The sequence below is a fragment of the Pholcus phalangioides genome, unplaced genomic scaffold, assembly GCF_987345545.1.
Source record: "Pholcus phalangioides strain wild (caught in Gottingen) unplaced genomic scaffold, Ppha-v1.0 ptg000003l_1, whole genome shotgun sequence".
Taxonomy (NCBI): Eukaryota; Metazoa; Arthropoda; class Arachnida; order Araneae; family Pholcidae; genus Pholcus; species Pholcus phalangioides.
Genome location: NW_028301596.1, coordinates 13,296,452 through 13,323,409, shown reverse-complemented (window position 1 = coordinate 13,323,409; position 26,958 = coordinate 13,296,452). Strand labels below are relative to the sequence as shown.

At 41.8% G+C, this 26,958-nt stretch overlaps 1 protein-coding gene across 1 annotated transcript in view; it reads left to right on the top strand.

The window, feature by feature from the left end:
• Positions 1 to 26,958, top strand: part of LOC149088123 (elongation factor-like GTPase 1) — a 187,995-nt gene that overhangs the window by 157,914 nt on the left and 3,123 nt on the right. Inside the window, exon 22 of the mRNA XM_089244695.1 lies at positions 15,336 to 15,520. Coding sequence (XP_089100821.1) covers positions 15,336 to 15,520 — 185 coding nt within the window. The remainder of the gene's footprint in view (positions 1 to 15,335; positions 15,521 to 26,958) is intronic.

Below are 26,958 nucleotides of genomic sequence, written 5' to 3'. Positions count from 1 at the left end.
AATTGTGATGAAATGCTCTGAATTAGGTTTGAAGTGGTAGGCCATATTTGGTCTGCTGGCCATGTGTTGAGCATATCTAGCTTAGAGCGTGGGTCACAATGAATTTCTCAAGAACAAATTTTGAGTTCTTAGCCTTCAAATAGCATTGAAATTAACAGTAATTGATTATAACATATAAAGGCATTTTCTTTAGAAATTTTAATTTTTTTTAAATATTTTTGTATTAAAAAATAAATTTTGAATCGTCTGGGACGGGGGAGGGGGGCATCCCCGCGTACGTCTCTGATCCCACCGATATGCGTTAGGAGGTGGGGGGGGGGGGCAGAGCTGACGAAATTTTGCTGACAAGGGAGAGAAATTGGAGTCCGAGTTTTGCTGACGGGGGGGGGGGGCAAAAATGGCTAAAATTTGTGGACGTAGTACTTGAACGGCCCCTAAGAACTTTGAGCACTTGTGAAACTTACCGTGTACATATACTGTCCTCGTGTAAAATAACGAGTTTTTCCACCCATTATTGGTTTGTCATTTCCGCATCTTCGTGTGTCCTACAGCTGATCAGTTTGGGGTTTCCGGTCATACATTCGTATGTGGATTCTGTTTTGGTTTTTTTATGTTTGCTATTTCCACTAAAGTGCCCGGTCAGTTGGAAAAAATTATCTTTCAGATTCAGGGACAAATATTTCCTAATTTCACTTTGTAGCATGATGTAGAGCTCCTTGAAATGCATTCAAACTCGGTTATCACGACCTCGGCTGTAACGATACCTCGGCTATAACGTCAATAATTGGTGGTCCGGACTTATTCCCATACAGAATAATGTTGTTGAATATAACGTCGATGGAAGCAATTACCTCGGATATAACGACAAATGTCTTGTCACTTGTGTTTTCGTTTCAGTGATGCTTTCCCAAGATTAGAGCTGACCACATCCAGGAAATTTTCGTCTTGTTTTATTTGTACCTGATGTTGAAAGATATATTTATGACATTTTTGACGTGCTGACTAGCTTAATTGACATGACCACTATACGAAACATTCCCGTATTTCGCCCTTCCAGACTTATTTTTTTAGAAAAAATGTCCCCCCCCCCTTTTTTTTAAACGAATCTTACTTTGGTTCCCAATCTTCACTAGAATTAGGAATGAAGGCAATTTGCATAATTTATAAATTGTGTTATAATGAATATGGCTACAAATATTCATCTCACATATTTGGCAACTTTAATTTTTTTCCCCGTGAAATACATTTTATCAGACTTGCAGTATCATTTTTTTTTCTCTCCAAGCTTCAACAATGATTATTTATGAACAATAATTCATAATTTCGTCGACATTTGGCAACATGGTTAACGAGAATTTGTGATATCTCGTATTTATGACCATAATTTCCCGTTTTCTCTCGATCAAACATGGTCATTCCAGTTATAATGACATCACAGCTTTTTGCACAGCATTTCATTGCATCCATAATTACACTTTCCATCAAAAAGGTCTCTAAAACGACAACCTCGGTTGTGACGACAAAATTTTGTGGAATCTTCGGTTTCGTTATCACCGAGTTTGACTGCAACTTTGTCCTTTACGAACGCCTTAGCATGACCCGATTCTGATATCACGCAAAAATACGGCCTATGTAATTTCTGTACTTAATATAGCCAAGGGAAATTTTCCAAATCCCCTCTATTTCACTAGTCTTTGAGGGAAAAAAAAGCAGTTTCGCGTGAGGTTCTCGCTTCGTTAAAGGGTTTTCAACGGTGGAATCCCCCACCCCTTTTAGTATTTTGGCGTAATTTACACGTAATTGACAGTCCTACAGAGCATTTTACGTCCAAAGTGAGAGGGAAACGAGTTGTTACTTCCCTCTTTCTATGTATGGCGTAGTGTCCGTGACCTTTACCGGCCGTTGCAAATTCACCTAATACGGACTTGGATGTTATATATGTGTGTTTTCCCACCCTTTGGTTTCTAACGGGTGTGTAAAAAAAAAACTCGTAATAGTGAAAGTGTGTGAGAGCTGAAAAGTATGGAGCAGATGTTTCTGTCTAACATCTCGGTTAATGTGTTATACAACACCCCGAAAATCTCTCGGAGTGGGCAGGAGAAAGCAAACATCGTGACCCCGATGCGACCCAAATGGAAGGCCTGAACGAAAAAAATAGACTTATGCAAAGCAGGTCGATGTCGTGAAGCCAGAAGAGATGGTACCCACAGCCTTGTAGTATATAAGTTTGACCCACATGGGGACCCATTGTTAACCCTTTTCTTTTCGATATGAAGGAAAAGTCGAACAAAACATCGGCACTTTCGATGGTTGTGGGAATTGAAAAGGTGCGTGAGAGGATGGGATGGGTTTTGAAATGTATGGATTCGATCTTATTCTTGCTGTTTCGATGGAAAAATTCTCAGCCTCCGAACGTAATGCATCCATTCCATAAAGGATCGAAACTCCTGGATTAAGAGCCAAGTTTGTTAGGGTGTTTCTTCATGCAAATGCTAGTGCATATGCCAATTTTTGCAAGCCTAAGATGAATCTGCTGTAGAAAGCTCCGAACAGGGGAACTTAAGCTATTCATACCCTGTACATTACGGTATAAACTGCTGCATTAAGCTCATCAAATTCGTGCTATTTTTGACTTGCGCTGCATATTATTTTCCAACGAGCCTCTTTTGAGTCGTTCTGAGCACGAAACCAGGGTTCGATCCGGAAAGTCAGACAAAATGTAAAATATTTAGCAAAAGTCAGGGAAAATAAAAGCAAATATTCGACGAAATTTAGGGGAAAATTTTGTGGGGGAACTCGAAAAACATTTTGGAAATAATTACAGCATTTCTTTCGCTCTAGAAATTTCAGTGGCGTGGTGGTAAGATGCTCGTCTACCGCCGTGCTGGTTGCCGTCCGGTCCCAGGTTCGATTCGATGCAGTCCCAGATGCAGTACAGCGATGACCGGAGTTGGTGTAGGGTGAAGTAGTAGTATGGTTGTCACGTGCAGCCACCTGGTTTTACTGTACAAAATTATTTTGGTTTACAGTGTTTTTACCTAGTTACCTCACAGCGGTGTCATATCCAGGTGCTCAAACAGTAGTTATTTAGTAACATGGGGGCAGAACAGCCTGATCTATCCAGAAGATCAAAATTTCATACACAAATCTAAAGCCAAGCACCCTCAGGTCTGAAACATTTCGGACGCTCCTGATGTAAACTATAGTCTGCTAAGCTTATGTGACATACATAACATATGCTGTATATAAAATAATTTTAGTGAAATCAAGTAAAAGTAGGCCTACTATGGCCTATTAACGTATAGCTCGCGAGCCGCAAGGTGGCCCTCGAAGGTTTTTGCAGTGGACCGCCGACGGAGGAGAATTTATAGAAATGCTGAAAAAAAAATCTCAATGAAGAAACAAAATGTATTCCAGAGGGGTCATCCAAGTATTACGTCAGCATCGAGGGGGGGGGGGTTTCGGATTTGCTGACTTTTGATGACAGGGGGGGGGGAAGGGGGGTTTGGAGGTTTGTTACGTCATCAACCACCCCTTTTTGAAGATATGAAATATTCTAAGCTGCTGACGAAATTTTGCTGACGGGGGGGGGGGAAGAGGGGGTGGTCAGTGTTTTGCTTACTTTTGCTGACGGGGGGGGGGGGGTCAAAAATGGCTGAAACTCTGCTTACGTAATACTTGAATGGCCACAGACCTAATGAGAGAGAGAATTTCATAATTATTGGGAGTGAGAAATAATTTCATAATTATTGGGAGTGAGAAATAATTTCATAATTATTGGAAGTGAGAAATAATTTCATAATTATTGGGAGTGAGAAATAATTTCATAATTGGTGGAAAATATTGTTTCTTAAACCACGAAAATTCATGATTGATAAAAATATTTCCAGAATTATTTTCGCAGATTTCTCAAAAAATAAAAATATTTTCGAAAATTAATGAAAATTCATATTCCATAAAATAATTTCAGAATCAAGAGTAATTTTTCTGGATTAATGGAAATTTATAATTATTGAAGAAAAAAAATCTCAGAATGAATGAACTTCTGCAATAATCTATGGCCCACCGGTTAAGTCGTCACTGTCTGAATCTAGATATCGTACTATGACTTTTTTGACCCTCGGGCTACATTGGAATATTTTTTTTCAGCCCATGATCTCTGAAAGGTTGGAAGAAAGAACCCTGATTTAAATGGTGCGAACTTGTACCAATGCTGCTGTGAGTTTCATCGCTTTCGGCGTGTCCAGATGCTCAGTGAATGCTGTTGATATCGGGAAACAAATGGCAATAATCTCTCTTTACGGTATCTGATTCTGATGCATTTCGCCTAGCGTCTGTTCCGTGGTCATCCTCTCGATTCCCAGTTGCTGTGGGTCTCAGATGTGATGAGTCTATATCTCGTTATTTTTCCACTCCTCCTCCTCCTCCTCTCAAGATCAACATCTCGATAGAGTCAGTTTGGATATTACTCAGAAATGTCGTGAAGTTAATGAAGTAACGATGGTGTGTGTGTGTGAGAGAGATATACAGAAATATATATCCATTTGATCTCTGGTGTTACTCTCAACAGAAGATGATTCGCTATCGAAGCGAGACCGCCTGGTAATCAACTATTCGAGTTGGTAATCATCATCATCGTTTCTATCTCTCGTCTTGTGCTAGGAGACCGATGAGGGAGTGTAGAGAGGTTTGGTTAACGTTTGGCCGCCACATGAGTGTGCACCACATTTTTTTTTTTTTTTTTTATGTTTTTGGAATGACGTGTAGAAGAAATCTGGCGTGGAAAGTTAATGTTGCAAAAACCATTTTGTTTTTTGAACATTGAGAAATGAAAATGTTCTTTGCTGTGTTGTAACGTTGCTGCGTATGATATATGTACCAGCAACGCGACTAGCCGCTCTCTCTCTCTCAGCCTTTATTGCTTTCTGTCTGACTGTGCGTCTGGATGTTACTGATATTCGTATCGGCGTTTTTTTTTTTTATAGTGAGTTAATCGTTGTTTCTCCTCCGTATCACCTTGAGTGGTGCTCTCCTCCAACCTATTTTACCTCTCCTCTAATTTTCCTCATAAGCATTATACGCTACTCTTCTCCCTCTCACATCGTAATGATTCAGAGAACTTTTTTTGCCCTGCGATCACCGTCTAGACGAGACAACATCGTTTCGTGATTTATTTTTGGACACGGATTTTGCTATTTTTCAACTCGGACATGAGAAATCTCGTTGCCCTCGAAATGTTTAATACGTAAACATTTCGAGGGCACACACACACACACAACGAGTATTCAAACCTTACAGAGAATTTTGCTCATGCTGCCCGGCTGGAAGTGTTTCAGGTCACCATACCTTCCTCTCAGTGAAATATTCACTATCAGGCTGACCATATTTCACTGAGAAAAAATATGGGGCATCCTCCGATTCTCACCTAAAGAAAATGTCGGCTATTGGTTAAATCGGTAAAAAAATTTCTGATGGGTGCGAAGTAGAGGGCCACCGCATATCGCAGAGCAACTAAAATGTATTTCACAAAATGAATGTTAAAAACGTGCAAAATTTGTGGGATGAATACTTATACAGTCTTGATGAATTCTTGAGAGGAGGTCTCCCATTTGAAAAGGTCTCTCCATCCACAGAGAGCAGGCAGACCTTCAACACGATACTTATATAGCATGGAAATTCAAGCACTCAACATCATCTCTTCCAAATGTGGAAGCACGTTCCTGCATGCAACCAATTCGTTAGAAATTCCCCAGAAAGAATGTTTACGAGGTGCATGTACGGTTAAGAGCCTTAATCAACTTATCATAATTTAATTTATAAAGTTAAGGAAATTATCTTCGTCCGCGATTTCGGGGTGAAGATGACATATTGAATTATCACTACTTGACCGAACATGCATCTCGTAAACATTCTTCAGGGGAATTTCTAACGAATTGGCACATGCAGAAACGTTTTGTGCACTCGCGCGAAGCTCTAACGTATTTATGTTGGCAGAGTTATGTTTGTTTCGTTTTATACTGCCATCGATATTACATATTTTGAAGCGGAAATGGCAGGTGCCTGCATTTTCATGCTATGTGAGTGTCCTGTATACTGGCTCTCTGCGGAGAGACATTCGAGTAACATCATTTCCTGCATTTAGTCCGGAGAAGCGAATTTTGCTGCTTTGCCAAAAATGATAGTACTATATCCGCAGTGGCGTATAATACGCTATGAAAGTTTGTCACCAATAACGCAATCCTAAGAAATGAAACTGGTTGCCGAGATCACACGTTTTGTAGAATTTTTTTTTTATTCGCATCTCTGTATACGCCATCTGTTGTAATCGATACCAAAAATTGAATGGTTCGGCCGAGTAACGGTCTATTTTTACGAAATCGGGTTTTTGACTGAGTAACGTTCTATGTAGCTTCCGTCATACGTTCCTTTAAGTAAGTTTCTGCAGAAAAAAAAAGGAATGTGTATGAGAGGTGCATGTACGGTTAAGTAGTTAGTAGAAACCAACAGAATATAGTTTTGCTGGGCTTACATAGTTGTAATCCAGGAAAAAAAAGGTTTTCTTCCCCCCCAAAGCGATGCGATGACTTTCATTTGCGTGTGTCCTCTGAAGTTTAAAAATAACCACATAGACCGTTATTCGGCTGAACCCGTCAATTAACTGCTGTGAATTATGCAAAAAAAAATTCTGACGTCCCAGAAAAAGAAAAACCAGAGGTAAAACAGCAGTGTGTATGTAATCTATGAAAAAAAAAAATCATGAATTTAGTGCTTTCATAAAGAAAGTTTTCATGAAATTTCTTACGTAAGTTTTTCATACTGCGCGAGTTGTGTGTAGCAAAATATAGTAAGGTTCATTGAGGGGGGGGGGGAAATAGCATTTATAAAAAATAGTCATTGTGACAAATATATACGTCATAATACGGTTCACACGGTTGCCCTAGTCGTTGTGGACGTGACTATGCCATTGATCGAGTCCATTATCCTCTAATCATAGAAATTCTAATTGAACTTCCCGTCATTCCACATACACATAAACGACGGAATTTATGCGACTCGTGTAGGATTGATTGAGGTTTGACAATCAAATAGGAGCGATTATTCGTATGTCAAAACCAAGAAAAAATGACTGCAACAGCTGTTGTGTTAACGTTACCGGTCATTTATTCTAACTTCTAATTTGGTGCTGAAGTATACTTCAGTTGGAGCCATTAACAACTTGTACCACTGCCCGTTATCAGCAGTCATAACTCCGCTGTGACAACCTGCGCAATTAATAAACTCCGCTGACAACCAGTGCAATTAATTTGACGCTGCAGTAACATTTATTGCAGTCTCCAGCAAAAATTTTCCCATGTTCCAGCAACCATTGTCGTCGTCGGTGTGGCACACGTTTTTCCCCCCATGTATCTAAGCGCTGTAAATCATTCGGAATGGCTCACAAATGGGTATCGCATGTAATACATATATGTAATTGTACTGTATCGCTAATACTCAAAAAACGTACACACGTCGGTGTATTATAATTCATGTTATGCTTGAGGGGAGAGAGAGAGAGTGAGAGAGAGAGTGAGAGTGTGTGTGTGGCACTCTCTAATTGGGTTTTGAGGACAATGTGTCAGCATAAAAAAAGTTAATTTTTTTTATTTTAATAACTATACAACCCCTTGCAATATGATTGACGTATCTGAGGTCCACACACGCGTTATTTGAATACTTTTTCCAATTGGAGGTACGGTATGTCTCCAGGATCAATGATTCGGTTTCACCAGTAAAATGTGGCCTAGGGACTTTCCTTGCTACCCTGTATATATCAATGGCGTTTTTTAATGTTTTTAAGCATTTTTACCGTGCATTGCTTGAAGGGTACTTTTTGTACTAGTTATAAATAACTTCCAATATAAATGACAGATTACAGCACTTTTTCGTTCACGCACAATTCTTATATCATAAATTTATTAGGGCCACATATATATACCGACACACACGCACCGGAGACGCCAGTTCGTTTGAAATTTTCCAGGGGAATGTTTTAAGGTGCATGTACGGTTTAGTAAAAGTAATAATAAGATGTAGTGAAAACTGGCTGTTTTATGGTTATTTATGTACAAAATTCAGTACATCTGCGTAAAAAATTTTTTCACTATACCTTTTGTTAACACGTGCAGAGTACGGTCTCTCTTTATATAGTAGTAGTAACTCTTTTGCCCCTGGAAGAAAGACTCCACTGATTCTTAAGATAGTGTGTATTCTTGACTATGCGTCATTTTTTAAATACTCCAGACTTTTGCTTGTCTTTTTCTATTCTCTTCTTTCCCTCGTACAACTTGGTTGCGATCGCAGCACCACGGCCGCCTTTATTCAAAATCCAGGTGGTGCAATTTGAGTATTTTTATGTACCGACCTTCTGTGGGTCCTTCCAAGTTTGATGTTCGTCCATTGCGCGTTTCTTGGCTCGCCATCAAGTATTTCGAGACAGCCGTACACACTGATGGAAAATTTCATCAAACCACTCAAAGACAACTCACAGCAAGCGGATGTAGATGCATTTGAAGACAGCCTTTTGGGCAGCGAGATAGCAATCATTCCTTCACGATGTCAACCTCGGCGTCCGAGACTAAAACCTTTCGATCAAGGCTTCTTTTTTTTTTAGCAAGAGGAGGAGAAAGGAAGCAAGTGAAAGTCACGGGTTGAAATATCCGTACTGTAGGGTGGGTGTTTCAGCACTTCCCAGCGAAATTTCATGAGAAGATTGGTTGTTTGCGTGAACATGTGTGAACGGGCATTATTGTACGAAAACACTTCCCTTGCATACATTACATCGCGTCTTTTGTTTATGATAGTGTTTCACAACCTTTGGTTCGCGGACTCCTGGGCGTTTCGTGAGTACTTTGTAAGGGGTCCGCAGCATTTCAGTTGCTACCATCGCAATGAATGGCACATATTTCTCCTATGAAATTGTAATTTATTCAATTTTTGTGATAATGCAAATTATTTTAAAAACAATACATTTTGCGGTTTATGGGAGGCTGGTGTCCAAATTGACCTGACGCTACGGGGATTCGTCTGCAGTGATCTCTGCTACCCGGGGGGGGGGGGATTCACATAGCATTGACATTCACTGCTTCGCACTGGGCCCGCAATATTATAAAAGGTTGGGAAACACTGGTTACGATCTCCCCCCTTCACTATGACTATAAACCATGCCTTCGTGTTCGAGGGTGGGGGGGGGGTTTCGGTTCTGTCGTGGTCCTTGGTCATCTTCTTAGTTGAAATATGTGAGAGTGAACGAACTTGGAATGGCCAGTCTTTACTCGTGACGCCTCTTATTCAAAGAATACGTATTTTCTCCTAAAGAGCCACATACACGTTCCGGAAATCCTCTGAGGATAAACTGTGTAGTCCTGGCCTTTTTGTATTTCCGGAACGTGCGTGGTGGAAAACTACGCAGATTTGGTGGACTGTTCAGGTGGCCTAATGAAAAAAAAAAAAAAACGATTCTGAATAACTGCGCCGTCTCGAACTGTACTGGCTAATCAGAGCGTGTGTAGCGCTGGATCAGTTCAGTTTGGTTGAGGCCGCGGTTCAGTCAACATGAGCCGTGAATTTCTGGAAGAGTTTATAGTTAAAAACTTGAGATCTTCTCATAGCTTCTGCCAATTGCCAGAAATTCATGGCCCCCACTAGGGCAGGGTACCGAGGCTCCAGCTTTAGGGCCCCGGACAACTAGCATCATTTTTTGTTTTTTAATGCTATAAATTCACTGTAGAAAGGTCTGTGAAAAGTCTAGTTTGGGGCCTACCAAAGATACCAGTCTCGGGGACCCTGTGCTCGAGTGGCGCAGTGATATCGTTTACCACCATGAAGGCTACCGTCAGGTCCGGGTTCGATCCTCGTTAAGAGAGTAGATGACAAGTTCTTTTCTCTATTGTTCCCGAGGCGACCACCGATAGATGTCGCCTTTTTTTCCGACTCAACTCGATCGGTAGTAAATTACGATGGTGTGGCGCTATGACCGGAGTTGGTGTGGGTGGTAAAGTAGTAGCAGACACCCACATACTAGAGCAGCTTGGGGACCCCTCTAGTGGGGCTGCTCATGGGGGGGGGGGTGCTAATTTGTCATGCAGAAATACTGTATTCAAGTCGCAATAAGCTTCTCATGAGGTAAAATAGTCATTCGCAAGAGAGTATCTAATCTTGTTTTTTAATGACTGGTGTAACCAGTGGTAGCAAATTTAAATTAGTTGTTTCGTCCATCCGCAAGTAATTGTTCCAATCTCTAGACACAACCTTTAATTCTAAATGCAAGTTTGAGGGAAAAATTACTTTTTTTTTCTGTTGCCACTCTCTGAACCACATTTTTCCTGACCGTTTCTTGCAATATCTATTGGGAATGCACTGTATTGCTAATACAAAACCGACGAGAGCCATATTATCGTCCGCCGCGTGCATCCCCCACCAGCGAACTGGTAGGTATTCCGGAGCGTGTGTGTGGTGGAAGTGGGTATTCAGGCAGAATCTGGACAGGCCGGCCCGATAAGTTTCTCCTCCAGATTTCCGGAACGTGTATTGGACCCTCAACGCGTTCTGATGTAATGCGCGCGGAACATCACCGGCATTGTGCTGAGTATTTTCATTGCAGCCCTCGTCGCTCATTCATTTGATTTCACCTGACAGTTTTGTCATTGAATTCCTACACTCGTGTGTCAAACATGGATTTTGTGGGAATGAAATAAGTCCGGAATGCAAGATGGTTATCTGTTCTTGAAAGGTTCGATGTTCTCGAGAATCGAATAACCCGATAAACAAAGGTTTTCCTTTGTTGTTGTTGTTTTTTTTTTTGCTCGGGGGTTGGGATGAAAAATCGAAGTTGAAATCGTTGAAGAGAAAAGATCTCGCCTACGCGATCCCCGACGACAGAAGAAGAAAAAAACTGTTATAAGTATGTATTTTATTTTTTAGGGACTTGTAGAATGAAAGCTCACTTATATAAACTCTTACTACTACAAGTAGGGCCTCGTATGCATCTAGGAGCATACGCCTATCCTCCGCCCTTGCGAAATGGGTAGGGCCAGAAGAGGAAGGGCGTTGTCTCGGCTCATCCGAGTTGAAGAAGACTCGTCCAGAATTTTTCCATCATTATCCTTCTCTTCCCTTGCCTCGTGTTTTTTACCTTATTATTTTACTTCGGTCGAGTTTTAATAGCGGAGAGAACGGAGGGGGAGGGGGGAATATTGCTATACAAAACAGTTTCTTATGATGTAATTTATTAATTCGTAGTCGGTTGGCCAAAGATTGACAGAGTTCTCGAAGATTAGAGAACAGAGATCATCGACGAATCGACTTGATTTCTGTTGTTGTCGAACCATACTTTTCCCCCGAGAAAATGCCATCCTTTTACCCTGTGCACCTAAGAGTTAGAAGCGTGCGCCTCATACCCATCCTTCGCTCCAAGTTTAAAGTTAGTAACTCGAAATTTTCTTGGAATTAAGTCCCTGTGCACCCCACCCCCAAAGTTCGATCTTGTTTACGCTCCCTGCTATGAATAGTCTGAAATCGCTAAAAAGTGGCTCGAGATATTGTTCGCAGACCACTGCAAGAGCTTCCTAAGGGCTACGAAGAACTTGAAGTACGTTGTATATTATAAGTGACTATGGCATGGCATGGCGCTTTAGTGTCTGACCAAGAAGCAGCGTTAGAATTGAAAAATAAAAATTACTGTTACCAGTGAATACGAAAACATACTGGTCCGCAAGCATCATGACTACCTCAACAGACACCAACTCTGGCCATATCGCTATTTACTGAAATTAATGAGATTGGTTGGAAATGAAGACGCTGTCTATTGGTGGTCGCCTCAAGTTCCTTAGGGAAAATATCTTATCTATATCCTCCCTCGGATTCGAACCCAGGACCGTGACAGCAACCATCACGGTGGTAGACGAGCATCTTACCACCACGCCACTCGGGCGCCGACATAACGACTGGTCCGCTAAACAAAAACTGTTCTTAATATAATAATTTTCCGAATTATATTAACATTTAGAAGAGTGCACCACCAAGGGGGAGGGGTGCAAAAAGCCATAAAATACCCTCTGCAGAATTGGTGATTTTCCCATAGGAGATTCTTCCGCGATCAACTCAACCGCAGGGAGGGGAGCGTGAAGTTTTTGCTACTAGTCCCGTGGACCTCCCCAATTTTTTTCTTGCTGGTTCGATTGTTTGATCAGTAGTTTCGGACCAGCGGACCACCAGTCGAACGCTGCAAGAGATGCTACGAATAAAAACTACTATCCCTAGAGCAGTGCTTTCAAACGCTGCTATGAGATTGTTTATCGGTCTTGTGAGCGAATCAGAATATCAAATTCTAGTGCCATTCCCAAAATTCCGCAGAGGAATGTGCACGAGGTGCATGTTCGGTTTAGTTATAGAGAGGTGCCACGAACAGAAAAGTTTGGCAATTCCTTAGAGCAGTGATTCCAGAAGAGTGTGCCGTGAGATATTTCTGGAGTGAAATTATATGGAAAGTATTTTGATAAGACAGATTTTTTCCTGATTGTGACACTGCACTTCACAGTGTCTCGGGATCAGAACTTCACAGTGCCACCTGTGTCTCGGGATCGGACCGGGTACCGCAAGATACCCAGAAATTTTCAACTGTGCCATGAACGTGAAAAAGTTTGGGAATTCCTGCCCCTAAATGCCTCTCTAATGCCCTTGGCTCACCAGTGTTAAATGTCTTCGTAGGTCACTTATTCACCCATAGACGGTTCAGTGAAAAAAATTGTATTGTTGGCAGAGGTGTACATTCGCCCCCCCCCCCTCCCTCCGCTTGTTCTAGGTATCCTTATGCATACACCTGCCTTGATGATAACCTTGTAGAAAAAAGAGTAACTACACAGAATTTAGAGTTGATTCTGGGTCCCGGGTCCCGGAAAGTAAATGTTCGTCGACATTTTTCATCCTGAAATACTTTTTTGTAATGATTCTTGAGGGGGCGCGACACGAGTTCAGAGCACCCCAGAACTCACAGGAGAAAGCATTTTTCCATACACGAATAGGCGCAAACATTTACACACTGAAGCCTTATAATTTCCAGAGGAAAATGTGTTTCTGTAGTGTAAATACTAAACCGAGTCGACAGGATAAAATGGAAAAAAAAAAATCAGATTTTCTATTTTGAGGTGGGGGGGGGGGGGAGGAGCCCATTTGGTGTGTGTCCACCCGTTATGATGCCCATAGGCAGAGATAGACTTGGAAGTCTGGGGGGGGGGGCATGGTCATTATTGCTGGGGATGATGATGATGTCAATTCATCTATACATATATGCATTAGATCAGTCGACTTCATCTTTGGTGCTGGGTGCATCGTCCCCGTCCCCCACGCCCCGCCGTATCTCCGAGCATGAAGATGCCGCTGCGTCAACGGTTCTCATTAAACGGGCTTCAAGATGCGTCTCTTCATATACATAACGGTGTTATATTATTCGAGGGATTTATTAAGTGGGATTTTTTCCCCTCTATGGTGTATTTTGAAGCAAAGGATGTATAGCAGGAGAAGAAAAAGAAGGCATGACAAGCAGTAGTTTCGAGACCTGTTTGATCAGGTGCAGACGCGTGAGTTCCTTTCACCTCCTTTTTTTTTTTTGGCAACTTGTGAAACCTAGCAGTTTAGGAAACGGAGGCAACAGTATTTTCTGTAAAAATTTCGCCCTTTTTACATTCAAACGTTTTCTCCACGATCATCCAGTCTTCCACCCCCCCCCCCGCTTTGTATATATTGCTGAACAAACGGAAATATGTATTATTCCCCACCCTCACAAAGAAAACGTAAGCCCTCAATGTGTATCCGAGTACTATTCTCGTACTCGTAGTGAATGAACGCAACCTTACGTATTAAGCGAGTTTTTATTTTCTTTACTAATAAAGGATCTCAATATGCCCACGTCAGCGCGTGTCTTTTTACACATCATGGTAAACCCCCAAATTATTTATCATAAGCGTTTGATAATCTTGAATAAAGTAATTGTTCTGTACTAAGGACCGAAACTGGGGGGGGGGGGGGCAGGGAGGGCATCTGCCCCGGGTGGCAAAATTTAGGGAGTGGCAGTTGTAGGTGGGAACAAAGAACACTGATATAAAATTATCGAATTTTAAAGTTGTGGGGGCGGGCGGAAAAAATCGTAGAAACGGCCCTGTCTGTGTTACAGTAGGAACTCTCGATAACGGATACTCATTGGACCGAAGATTTTGTCCCTTAACGAGTATTGTCCGTTGATGGATAGTTAAATACATTGAGGCCCATCGATGTAATTTAAAAAAACTGTCCGTTAACAGGAGATGTACGATAATGGGGAATATACCTTATAGGAGGTTCCACAGTGTTCGCAGTTATTACACACCCACCATGTTATAAACGTTTTATTTCGTGGAATTCATTTTAAACCACTGCAATTTATGGTAGCACTTCATTTCCCGCTTTTTCAGTGATTTTAGCGATAGTTGGCAATATTGTGCTCACCTTCAGCATCATTTTTTGGGGGATAATTGGTGATGCCACTTATTTTCCCCGTATTTAGAATCCGGATGTAATGTATTTTTCTTGAGGGAATATTGTCATCTTAACAATTACGTAATTTCACGAATATTTTCGCATTTTGTGGTTGTTGAGCCCCAAAATGCGATCCTAACCAGATCATGGCCTGCCGCTCTGTCTCAATGAAGAGATTTGAGCAGATGGTCGAAGACCTGAGCCCTGCTGGAAAATGTGCGTGTTCTTCGTGTATGTGTTGTGAATGCGAAGTTTGTGTCTGTGAAATGCTTGTTATAGTGGTGGTGCCTTCACTCATAGTTTGAAAAACTGATGGTAGAAGTGTAATGATTGAATAATTGTGCCGTTGTAGGCCTGTTGCGAGATTTTTTGAAGGGGGAGATCGGCTCTCGCATTCGCTCCTCGAAGTTGGGAATCGTGAAAAACCAATTTCAGCCGATCACCACTGCCACTATAGGGACGGTAGGGTTCTAATCTGGTGCCTCGCGATGTCAGTAAAAAAAAAACACACACACACAGCCGAGTTGCCTGTTTCTGAATTCGAAAGACGTGGCACGATTTGACAAGCAGCACTTGACAAGCATGCCTCAGAAACAAACTTGACGTATATGCATTCCGTCTCGTACGTATTCGTTAGAAATTCCATACAAGAATATGGAGAAGATTCATGAGGGGTTCAGTAGAAGAAAAAATTACGTATTAAGTGCAATGGAACCGAGTTTGGTTTGAGGATATTTGGTGATTATATGAATATTACTGATTGTTTTTTCTTTTTGTGCGTTTTCCAGGCAAGATGTACGCAGTGCTGGGACGCAGGCACGGCCGCGTGTTACACGCCGATCTCCAAGAGGGATCTCAGACGTTCTTCGTCAGCGCCGAACTTCCAGTCGTCGAAAGTTTCGACTTCACCAACGAGATCCGGAAGCAAACGAGTGGCATGGCGCTTCCCCAACTCGTCTTCAGCCACTGGGAGGTATGTCGAATATTCTCGTTGACAAGTCTCTGTGGTGATGCATGGTTTTGCACCACCCGACTCAGCCTTTGGGGCCATGCAAGAACGGGGAGTAAACCGAACGCTGCCGGTCAGGCCAGTGCATACTGGTAGAGCGAAACGGGTATGAAACCTCCGAATCGAGTAGCAGAGTTTAGCGGTTCAAGAGAGGTGCCACTCTCTTAATTTGCCTCGATATTATCTTGTGCACAATAATAATCATACACCACGGGTCGGGTCAAACCTGAGGAGTAAATCTCTGTAGTGAAGCGGTACTTACATGATCTATCCAAAATGTTCTGAGAATGATTACAAAATGTATATACACCTCAGTGTATCTCAAAACTCGTGAAGAGCCACGTTAAGACAAACGATTTTTGCTTTAAAACCTAAGGTTGCAAATAACTTTCATGTTCAGCTCATTTTAACATGAAATTTATGCCACTGGCGCCAAGTAAGGGAGAGAAAAAAGTCCTTGTGTAACCTTGGGGAGTGAGAGCACACACACAAATAATACCGTTTGAGGGGGGAAATTGACTGTTTCCCCACTCCCCCTTAATTGCTTGTTGACTGGGGGGGGGGGGGGGGGAGAGAAATTCCCCGTCGTTTGTCATGATGTGAGCAAATTGCCATACTTTTTGGTGACCTCGAAGTGGAATAATGCACGTATAGTGAAAACGCGCTACAACGATACTAGATATAACGATAAATTCCTCTAGAACGATATTTTTCCAAGTCTTGTTTCGAAACTAATGTAAAACTGCTGTCCGTACTCTAATGTAAAACTGCTGCCTCTGGATATAACGATAATCCGTCTACTGCTGCGTCATTGTATCCGCCGAATAAAGGGATTGCGATCCATTTGGAAAAAATTTGGCCTGACGTCACTTGAGTGATCCGGAATGGCACCGCGGGTAAATTAAATGATGTAGAAATTAAGTGATGGGGGGGCACTTAAGTGATCTGTTTGATATCGGGCCACATCAGATGGCTACGAGGACCTCATTTGGCCCTCGGGTCATGGGGAGAGGGGGAGCTAAAGCTTCTTGTTCACGCACGAGAGGTATTTCAAACTTTACTAGAGTTGGATAGAATTTTTTTAAAGACCATATATATAATTTGCCACGGTACATCTGGCGAAGCCGCCTTTAGAAACACTCTTTATGCGCTTTTGTGAATAACGTTTTCCACAACTTTTTCCAGTGGCGTAACTTATTTATTTATTTTTCGGACTAATGGGGGATAAGGAAATATTTAATTTGTAGTAATGTATTTTTTTAGCTGCTCCACCTGGATTCTCATGGGGGAAAAATAAAATCAATTTTCTCTTCATGTAAGTATTTGCTTGTCCATTGGCCTCTCCTTTGATGCACTGAAGGTAGGTTCGTTCCACGGACCCGTTATACTTCGTCCAATACGTCATTGCAAACACAGACAATAAAAGAAAGCCATATTATTGTGTGAAAGAGGGTACTTCTGAGGGACGAAGGTATTGGAAATGAAAAGTAAACAGCTCGAAATCAATCCTCTGAGCTCTTTCTGGAGGCACGCGTCGTGGCGGGCTCTACCGTTATATTTTGAGAGCCCGGGGCTTACCTTACCCATTCTTTATGTGTATAAATGACACATCTTTATTATCGTCGAAGCTCCAACTGCGTGACAGTCAGCATGTTGACTGTGTGTGATGGACAATGGCATTTCTTTCTTTGTATAGGTGCTTTTCAAAAAGCTCCAGCCACAATGGACTCTGCGGGAATCCCCGATATCACTTTCACTGGGTTTTTTACCCCCTTTATATAACTGAGAATTAAAGCTCCGTGCATAACCGTTGGGTAGAAAGAACTTTTGAGAGATGTGTTCTCTGTCAAAGCCTTCTACATACTAGTTAGTATCTAAGGAGGCTTTGGTTTTCTGTTCGTTTGGTGAAGTAGCAGGAAATTCGATTCTCGGAGTGACCTAAAGTTTCCCCCTGAAATGATATTTAACCACCATACGTTCAAGGACGTAATATTGCGTTCAAACGAAAGTGGAATGAATATTTATTTCGTTGTTGTCGCTGGACTTGGGTGCGATTAAGCTGTCGGTTTTTTGTGTTGTTCGCACCACGTGTGTATTTCTTAATTTTCTGTTTGAACGAGACTCGATGTGATTTATTTCTCCACGATGAAGACGACGAGCTTCTTGTCGAAAATTTCAGTTACGGAACCCCCCCCCCCCCCCCAGGAAGTGTTGGTGCGCATCTTTTCAAATTATGTGGAAACGGAAATAATCGGTAACTTCTTAAGGTTGGTGGCGCCGGTCCTCCCTGTTCAGGGCGACGTACTTCAACCCTTGCCTCTGGAAGGTGGTAAATGACGCCTCTCTCAACACATGAAGCACCTGCTCGAAGCCACCAGCGTAGGCACTCTTTGCTGCACGGTCAGGTTAAACCTCAGCCATATTGCAAGCCGCCTACCGGAGGAGGAGCTCGTGACCATCGTTGGCCAATGTCCTCAGCTGAAGTGGCTTGATTTGTCCGATGGGAAAGCTTCACGAGAGTTCTTCGCTTTCCTCTGCGAAGTCTGTCTGAAGCTCGACTCCATCACCCTGAAGTGGAATAAATTGACACAAGCTCACTGTTTTCTTTCTCATCATCGCGAAGATTTGTTGTAACCCCTTGATTTTTTTTTTCATTTTCGTTTTTTCTATACCCTGATAGTGATTTTTCCTTTCACATATGATGTATATTTCTACTACAGTATATACATATAAGAGTGAAAGAGAACAGGTAGGGTGAGGGCGAAAAGAGAAATCTGCTTTATACCTACTCTGTTATATATAATTATTTTACTGTTTTACTCATTCATGTTTTTTTTTCTCGCCCTCCTTTCTTCTAAAGTCAGGTTTTCCTAAGGGCAGGTTTCTACAGAACGTGAGCAGCGTCAAAACGCTGATTGGTAAAAAATACCTGAGTATCAGCATTTTTCGAAGGTTTCTAACAGCTGGCTGATGCGAAGATATATTCAGGAAAGAGAGGAAATTCAACTTTCCTCCGGGGAATCGAACCCACAACCTTTCACTTTCTGGGTGAACACACTTGACTGCAAAAGCAACGAATATCTCAATCTTTCCTTGGAGCCCGTGTGAACGGGACCGTGGACGTGGGTTCGATTCCCCGCAAGGGCAGAGCTGAATTTTCTCTCTTTCCTAAATATATCTTCGCATCAGCCAGCTGTTAAAAACCTTCGTATGGATAGCGGAGAGTGACGTTATCCTCGAATCAGCATTTTCACGCTGCACAACGGCGCAGAAATTCTTCTCGTAGGAAAACCGGGCTTAACATGTGGTTAGGTTAGGACGAGGTTATCATATATATCACCGATTCGTCAAATAAAAATCATCCAGATTCGTTGCCAATAGCTTGTAAGCCAAGGGATTAAAGTCATCACTCAACCTACGAGTAGTCTTTCTCGTGCGTAAAATCGCCATACAGAGCGTCCCATAAATTAATGTCCGTGAATAGTTTAAAGTCCCGTGAATAGTTTGAAAATTCATAAAAAATCAGTGTAATTTCAATATTTCAGCCTGGGTGTCTCTCGGTGTATTATTTGAATGTGGTTATCGAAAAAGTTCTCAAGAAAGGGGGGGAATTTCTATTCGGTGGAGGAAAAAAAATGCAGTCGAATCTCGTTTTAACGAATACCGTTATAGCGAAAATATCGTTTTGACGAACACTTTTCTAATACCCCAGATAAGTTTACATAGAAACAATGCGAATACCTGGAATTCCTTTATAATGAAATTTCGCTATATCGAAGTGATTTCTCCTGTCTCTTGGAGTTCGTTATAACGGGATCCGACTGTACTGCCAATTTTTGTGGACAGAAGGCTCTGCACGAAAGCCAATCACAGAAGTCTGCGCCCGAAACGTTCGTAACGTATCAGCTGGCGATTCGTGGCTGAGCTCAAACAACTTTACCAATAGGGCTTTATCCACCAATGTCAACAATCGCAATGAAAACCTTATATAATACTTCTCTAATAAAAGCGAAATTCCGAAGTGAGCTGTTAGTCACACACCCTGCATTTTATAGGACTCTGATTTGCATATGTCCAGTGATTTGTTTTCGCGCAGCCCTCTTCTATCGACAAAAATTTGAATAATTTTTCTTTCTACCGCATTCAAAGATACACCAATTCCTTCAATTTTTTATTAATTTTTAAACTATTTACGAATGTTTGTGGGTCACTTTGTATGTGCGACGGGACGTATTTAAAATAAGTTGTTGTTTTCCCGAAATTCTCGATTGACGCTCATATTGCTGACCATTTTAAGGCTTCCTCTAATCGCGTGGGTGGATCGTTCGGATTTAAAACACAGGATTGCGAAACGGACTGTTGCTGTATGTCAATCGTTACGTTGATTGTGGCATCGTATATCTTGCAGATCTGTCTTCTCAAAATAATAACGATGAATATTAAAAAAACGGAAGCACGAGATGGCGTTGTTCATAAACAAACGTCGACGACGACGACGACTTTCTCGAATGTGTTTATCCGTTTCTCGCGGTGTTCGAGATTAATAAATCTCGCGTATCCTGTTTGTTTGTTATTTTGCATGAAAATCAGCCTCTCTCTATCTCTCTCTCGTGGTGTGTTTACAGCTTCTTTCTGGAAATGTGTTTTGCTGCTGCTGCGAATTAGCACCTCCTTGAGACATCCCGAAGAGTTTGTTGTGTTTTTTTCATCTGTCTTTCACCGTTTGCCTCGTTAGTTTCCACTGAGTTTTCTTTTCTATTTTATCCAATCTCTCTCTACGGGATGCTAATTGGTTGGTGCCCGGTCTGCACTCTGTTGGTTTTTTTTTTTTTTCCCTTGATGATAGATAGATGCAATGATCGGGTGCGGGGGGCGGGGATTCACCAAGATAATAATATTACAGTCTGACCCGCTTATAAAGAACACGATATTACGACTTTTCATGTATAAAAAAGTTTTTATACATGAAATTTTTTTCTGAAATTGTTTTGAGACAGAGATAAGAGAGTAGTGATGCACATGCATTTTTTCACATGTCGTGCAGAAATTTGGTACCATCTAAATCTTGGTCCCACATCCGGGTCGGTCCCTAGGCTGAAGGTCCTCAGAAATAAATTTATAATAGTGTTCATAGGCCTGGAACGTCTCCCCATCACGCGATGTTGGTAATGCTGCCATCTGTCGATGTTGTTTAAAAGTAAAACAACACCGGAGGAATGGATATAATGGACGTACTACATCAGTGATTCCTAACGTGAGCGATGGAATGTTCTAGGGGGGCAGTAGAAGCTACGGGTACAACATAGTATCCTATGGGTTAGATTGCGTTGGGGGGGGGGGCGATGGGGAGGAAAAATTTCTGAAGGCGAATGGGACAAAAAAATGTTGGGAACCATGTACTACATATTGCGATATAACAGTCTTTCTCAAAGTAGACGATGGAATGGTCCAAGGGCGCGATAGAACGTACTAATTTAATATAGGATCCTATGGGTTTACTTGAGTTGGGGGCGATGAGAGAAAAAGTTTTGTGAAGAAGGGGGACGATGTGTGCTATGTAAGCATCATTGACTTTGGAAAATTGACTACTCTTGGCAACCTCTTGCCTACAAACCCTCCTTTAAAAACCGCTGTTCCCCGACCCCCCAGGGTGTATTCATCTCACCTATTTTTATAGATTTTGACAGCTGGTAGTAGTTTTCAACTGGCTGTGATTTTTGCGGCCATTGTTTCAAGTTGGCTATGATTTTTGCAGGCCTTCATTTCCGTTTGCAGGGGTTTTTTTTTTTTTTTTTTTGCCGGTGATCGTTTCCGTTTGTAGTGAGTGATTTTCGCAGACCATTGTTCGCTGTGATTTTTGTGCGATTTTGCTTTCGTCGGCTGCGATATTTGCCGACGATCATTTTCGTTTGCGGTGATTTTCGCAAGGGCATTATTCCCGTTGGCCGTGATCAAAAGACAGGACATTTTACTTTGTCTGTAACTTTTGAGGACTTGAAAATAGATAAGTTTTTCCGCAAGCCACAGAGAGAAGGACGAGCCAAAGCAGGAAAAAAATTCCTAGAAACGATAGGTGACATATGAACGTGAAAGGTCATTTTCGTCATCTCGGTGCCCGGGGACCTAGGTCTCTGCGATTTCACGCTATTTTCTTCAGAAAGAGGAAAAAAACCTGCATTCCACTGAGATTTGAAGGGGAAAAAGAAATGGATGCATCTTATATATATGACCTACGAAGTAATTTATTGTTGTGCTTCATCCGTCGAAGGGGGCGTGGGAGTTAATATCTCTGTGGTTTTTTTTATTTTCTATAACCAGCCTGGCGTTAAGGAGCTTTCAGTGGGTGGCGCAATGTGGGCCCCCCTCGGGCTCGTGCTGCCACTAAGAAATGACCTATGAAGGGCCTCACTGCCACGTGCCACGCGTACCGTACCTGCTTGAAACGCTCCCTGGTCTTTTTTTTTTTTTGAACCTAAAGGTATTAAGGTAGGTCACCTGTTGACCTTACTCATCTTTATCTCAGAATGGGCCTTTTAGGCCCTTTTTTTTTACGTTAGTTTCCACCCTCAAATCTGTTTCTTGGGCTCGTGTGGCTCGTTTTTTTTTAAATATTTTTCTGGTCACACCCTCTCTCAACATCCTACAAAATAATCTCTCCTGTATGTATAGGGAGCTGTTATTTTTTTTTGCACTCTCTTGGTTGATGGTCGAGGGTGTGCGCGTGTGTTGTGGGAGTTGAGAGCGACTGGCTAGTGCGTTGTAATACAGAAAGGAGGTTTGCAATGAGGATATAAAATTACACGGTGTATTCCTTGACTGGGAAAATACATTTTATTTATAGTTGTTATATTACCATTTTTTTTTTCGTGCAAGGTCAGATGCAATGACAACTTGAGGCGAGATGTTTTTTTTTTTTCATTTCTGTGCGCGTGGAGGAATGCTTATGTATTGCATGTAGTCCTGCGTCGAGTTTGTTTTTTAGGCGTTTGGATCGAGACTCGTGAGTAGGTGGTGGCTGATACACAGAAACTTACAGCGTCGATATGGACGGTTCACGGAAATTTCTCTTCCGACGTTTCGTCCTCGACATGTCGCCCCTGGCATTTCGCATGCCAACCGTGTGAGTGACTGAGTAAGTGACCGTGTTTGCGAACAAGTGAGAGGGCGGGTGACCATATGAGGGACCAAGTGAGTGTGCGAGTGACTGTGCAAGTGCGTGAGTGAGTGAGGTCACTCACTTGATCACTAGTACGGTGACTCGCTTGGCCACTCATATGGTCGCGCACTTGAACACAAAAAATAGTCACTCTCTTGGTCACTCATGCAGTCAGACGGCACTGACTTGGTCACTCATACGGTCACTAACTTAGTCATTCACTGCACAGTCATTTACTTGATCATTCATAATGGTCACTCACTCAACCATGATATCAGTCACTTGAACATGCACTTAACCATAGTCACTTGCTCATACTCAATCAACCGCACTTTCACTTTGTCAGTCATAGTCACCCACACGGTCACTTAACCAATCACTTGGTCACTCACTCGGTCAGGGCAAGCGAAACGTGTCAGGGGTGAAATTTCCAAATCCTGATATGGGACGCGTCGTGCCTCGTTTAAATGATCGACGCGTAGCTGCTGCTCTTGATAAAGCATCGTAGAATTGGGTGTCTTTCGCGCGTGGTTGGTAGTGGCTCTACGAGTTACGGAGCCCCAAAAAAATTTTCTTCAGAAGCAGAGGAGCGCCCCCCCCCCCCGAAATGATTCAAAGGAAAAATTTGTTTTTTGTTCATTAAGGCGACTTCGTTTGTTTGAATTCTCCTCTCATCAATTGCTAACTTTCTGTGATTTTTGTGGAACATGGCTTCCATTGGCCTTGGTTTCTTTTTTCATTCCAGGGCGCTCCGTGCTTGTTGCCTGATTCAAATAACTGCACTCAAGGCATTGCGTCTTAAGGTATGGGCCCACCCGGGCACCTCAAGAGAAAAGGGGGCCTCACAAAAATGAGATCTGGTTGAGATTTCTGAGAATTTTCCTGGAAGGGCCTCAGAAAAATCACTTTCCCCGAGGGCCCATGATGTTCTTAAGACGGCCCTGACTCTAGCATTAAGTTAGTTTGAGTTTTCGTCAAAGCAGGGAAGTCTTCGAGTCGGGCCATTTCCTAACAAACTGTGATTATTTTTCGTTTTTAGGGCCTATCAAAAGGGAACCTACACTTTAGTATTCATCGTATTTATCATATTCTCCCGCATTAGTCAGTGCAGCGAAACTCTAGGGACACCAGCTTTTGAATGTTGGGGTCTGGTCTATTCCCGGCATGCCAGGAAAAGGGGATGTTTAAATAGGGTCACAATACTAGGGGCTAATGCCATAGAGACTGCTCCGTAGAGAACCATGGAAGTAGTGTCAGAAAAATGTGTATTTATGTTATTTCTGCAAATAAATTATTTTCTTACAAATTTATATCCAGTAGTTCCAGTAGTGATAATTCCGAATGCGTGGGGAGGGGGGGAAAGGATCGTCAACCCATTCGATACTTTTCTTTTGATCCTGTACAGCATACATTAAACATTCTCAACCCATGGCCCGCAGGCCAAATGTGGCCCTCGAAGTCACCTGATGAGGCCCGCGACAACTTACCGAACCACTCAAGTGACCCACAGAAGATTATCAAATCATTTAATTGGCTCGCGGCACGTATCCAGATCATTTAAGCTACCAACGGCACATATCTAGATCACTTAAGCGACTCTGAGCACATTTCCAAGTCACTTGAGCAACCCTCAGTTCATTTAAGTCGCACGTAGTACATTTGCATCTTACTTGAGTGACCCGCAGCACGCTTCGAGATAATTATAATGGCTCGTAGCACACTTGCAGATCACTCAAGCTGCCCGCGACAAACTCAAGCCACCCGGAGCATTTTTATAGATCGCGTAAGTGGCTCTTAGCACATTTCTGGATCAATTAATTGGCTCGAAGCGCGCATTCCCAGATACTTTTAAATAGTCCGTGGCACATTTCCAGGTAACTCAAGTGGTCCCACGACTCGTTTCGTGACCAATGAGGTGGTCCGTACCCTCCAAAAAGTTGAGCACCCTCCTGTACGAGAATGCTGCTCACAACTCGAAAAAAGTTGAAAGCTGAGAGTCCCAGCCTAGGACTCGCAATTGCTTCCATTTTTTCCGAAGGGAAATGGTCATATTTCTATAATAATTCCAATCAATAACAATCCACACCACAAAAAAAAATAAAGAATCACAGTGACGCAAGAGTCACATCCGTAATCAGTGACTCATTCGGAGGAGGGATGATGTAAACGGTGGTCACACAAGACTTGATGAGAGTGGAATGTGTTTTTTTTTTCTGCATGGGGGGGGGGGGGAGGGGGTTGTTGTTTCTGGACATGAAAGCACACAAATGCGAGATGATGGAGCACGGCGAACACATCTTCCCTCGTTATTACGTGCGTACATCTCGAAATAATCATCACTCACAAGAGGTCAGGGGTGGAGATTATAAAATTCGTATCTCTCTGCGGTTTGTAAGGTCAGGGCCACTTTTTTTTCTTTCTTGGACCCCTCTGGACCGCACCTGCGATTCATTTGCGCTTATTTTTCCGTTCTTTGTCCTTCACGTGTGAATGAGAGTCCGAATGTGTTTGGTCATGCCAATTGATATTCGTTACTTAACATTCCCTAGTGGTTAAACTCTTGGTGGGAATAAGAACAAAAGTGTTTCTTCGCCTTCGTTGGGAATCGGACGAATTACGCCTGGAGCTGGTGATTCACCGCCAAGACGCTCTTAAACACGCATTTTTTCGTTTCCTGATCGTATTTATGCGTGCGTAGCGAATCGAATTGTCAGTTGATTCGTAATCATCACGAATTATAAGATTCGCGGTGATGAATATTCACTCGACCCTTCAATACCGACGGCTTTGACTACTCATCTTCGAGAACCAAACCGCAATGTTTTTATCAATTTATTCCATAGGAATACACGTTGTCAATGTCGTTTGTGTAGATCGTGATTACGTATTTACTCGGGGGTCCGACTTTAACATGAAGAGACCCTGGCTGAGTTGGTGTCAGGAGGTGGGGCGGCTTATGCAACTAGGGTCGAGAATGTTTGGTTAGTCAATCAGGAAATCCTGATGGATGCAAGCTTGCGTGTCGGGATAAACCCCATCATTATTATTTTTGTGTTATTATTTTTACATTATATCAATTTATTTCATTTTTCACATGCCTACAATAGAACCCCTGCTGCCATCTACAAAAAAAAAATCCACATCGTAATGGGTTGTCTTATGCAGAATATCCTATCGACACTTTGTTTCATGTGCATTTATATTCATATTCTGCACACCGAAAAGTAATTGCCACCACTACTACTTAAACGTGCAAAGACGGCATATAAATACAAGCGTTAGCCTGGAAGTCGAAGTTATGCAGACTGCAGCAATGACCACCTTCAAACTGTTTAGATGCAATTTGACCTGTTGAAATAAACTAAAAGCAAGCTGCAGATAACTTTAAAATACCTCGAAGCACCATTAAAAACAAAATAAAAAATTAATTCTCAAGCAAACAAGGTCATCTCAAGGTTTTCGGTGCTGAGAAAGAACTAGCATTTGCTAGTCGCGTTGACAAAATGCGTGATTATGGGTTCCGAATAATTAAGTCTTCAAACCCTGTCAAAAGAGGTCTCTTTTTTCGGTTAATTTGTAAGGCAAATCGTGTTAAGTAAAAATTAAAAAAATATTGCCATTTTTATGATCAAGTTGAAATTTAAGTTTTCTTTCAAAAATTGACGTTTTATTTACTCGCAGGTTTAAGAAATACCCTAGCTTTTCATTTAATGTTTTAAGATAGGAAGAAGTTAAGTTGGCTTAAGTTACCCACATTCCAAGGCCCAAAATGATTTTGTTTTAATTAGCTAAAGTTAAACAAATCTGTTTTTTATTGACATGTACATAATATAAGATAGCCTATCTACTGTACATAAAAAATTTTACCTATCTATCTGTATTAGAAAGTGGTAATAATATTGGGTTTATACTGGAAAGTGAATTTGAAAATTTTGAAAAATGGGCCAAAATAGTCCACGTTTCATGAATGAAATTACAGTAGTTAGCTATAAAAAGTATTTTTATTTACATTAAACTCAAATTTTCTGGTTGGTGAGCAGCAGTAGGAGTCATGCAAACGCGCATCCATCGCGTTTCATCGCTGGCTTGGAGATGTTACAATTTACTAACAATTTTTTTAAATATTTTCAGATGAAAATAAGCATCCCTTTAGTATTATCAGTTTTTTAACTGTCCGTTATAATGGGGTCCATTATAATAAGTTTCCACTGACTATAATTTCCTCCCTATTTTCTGTTTACGAGAT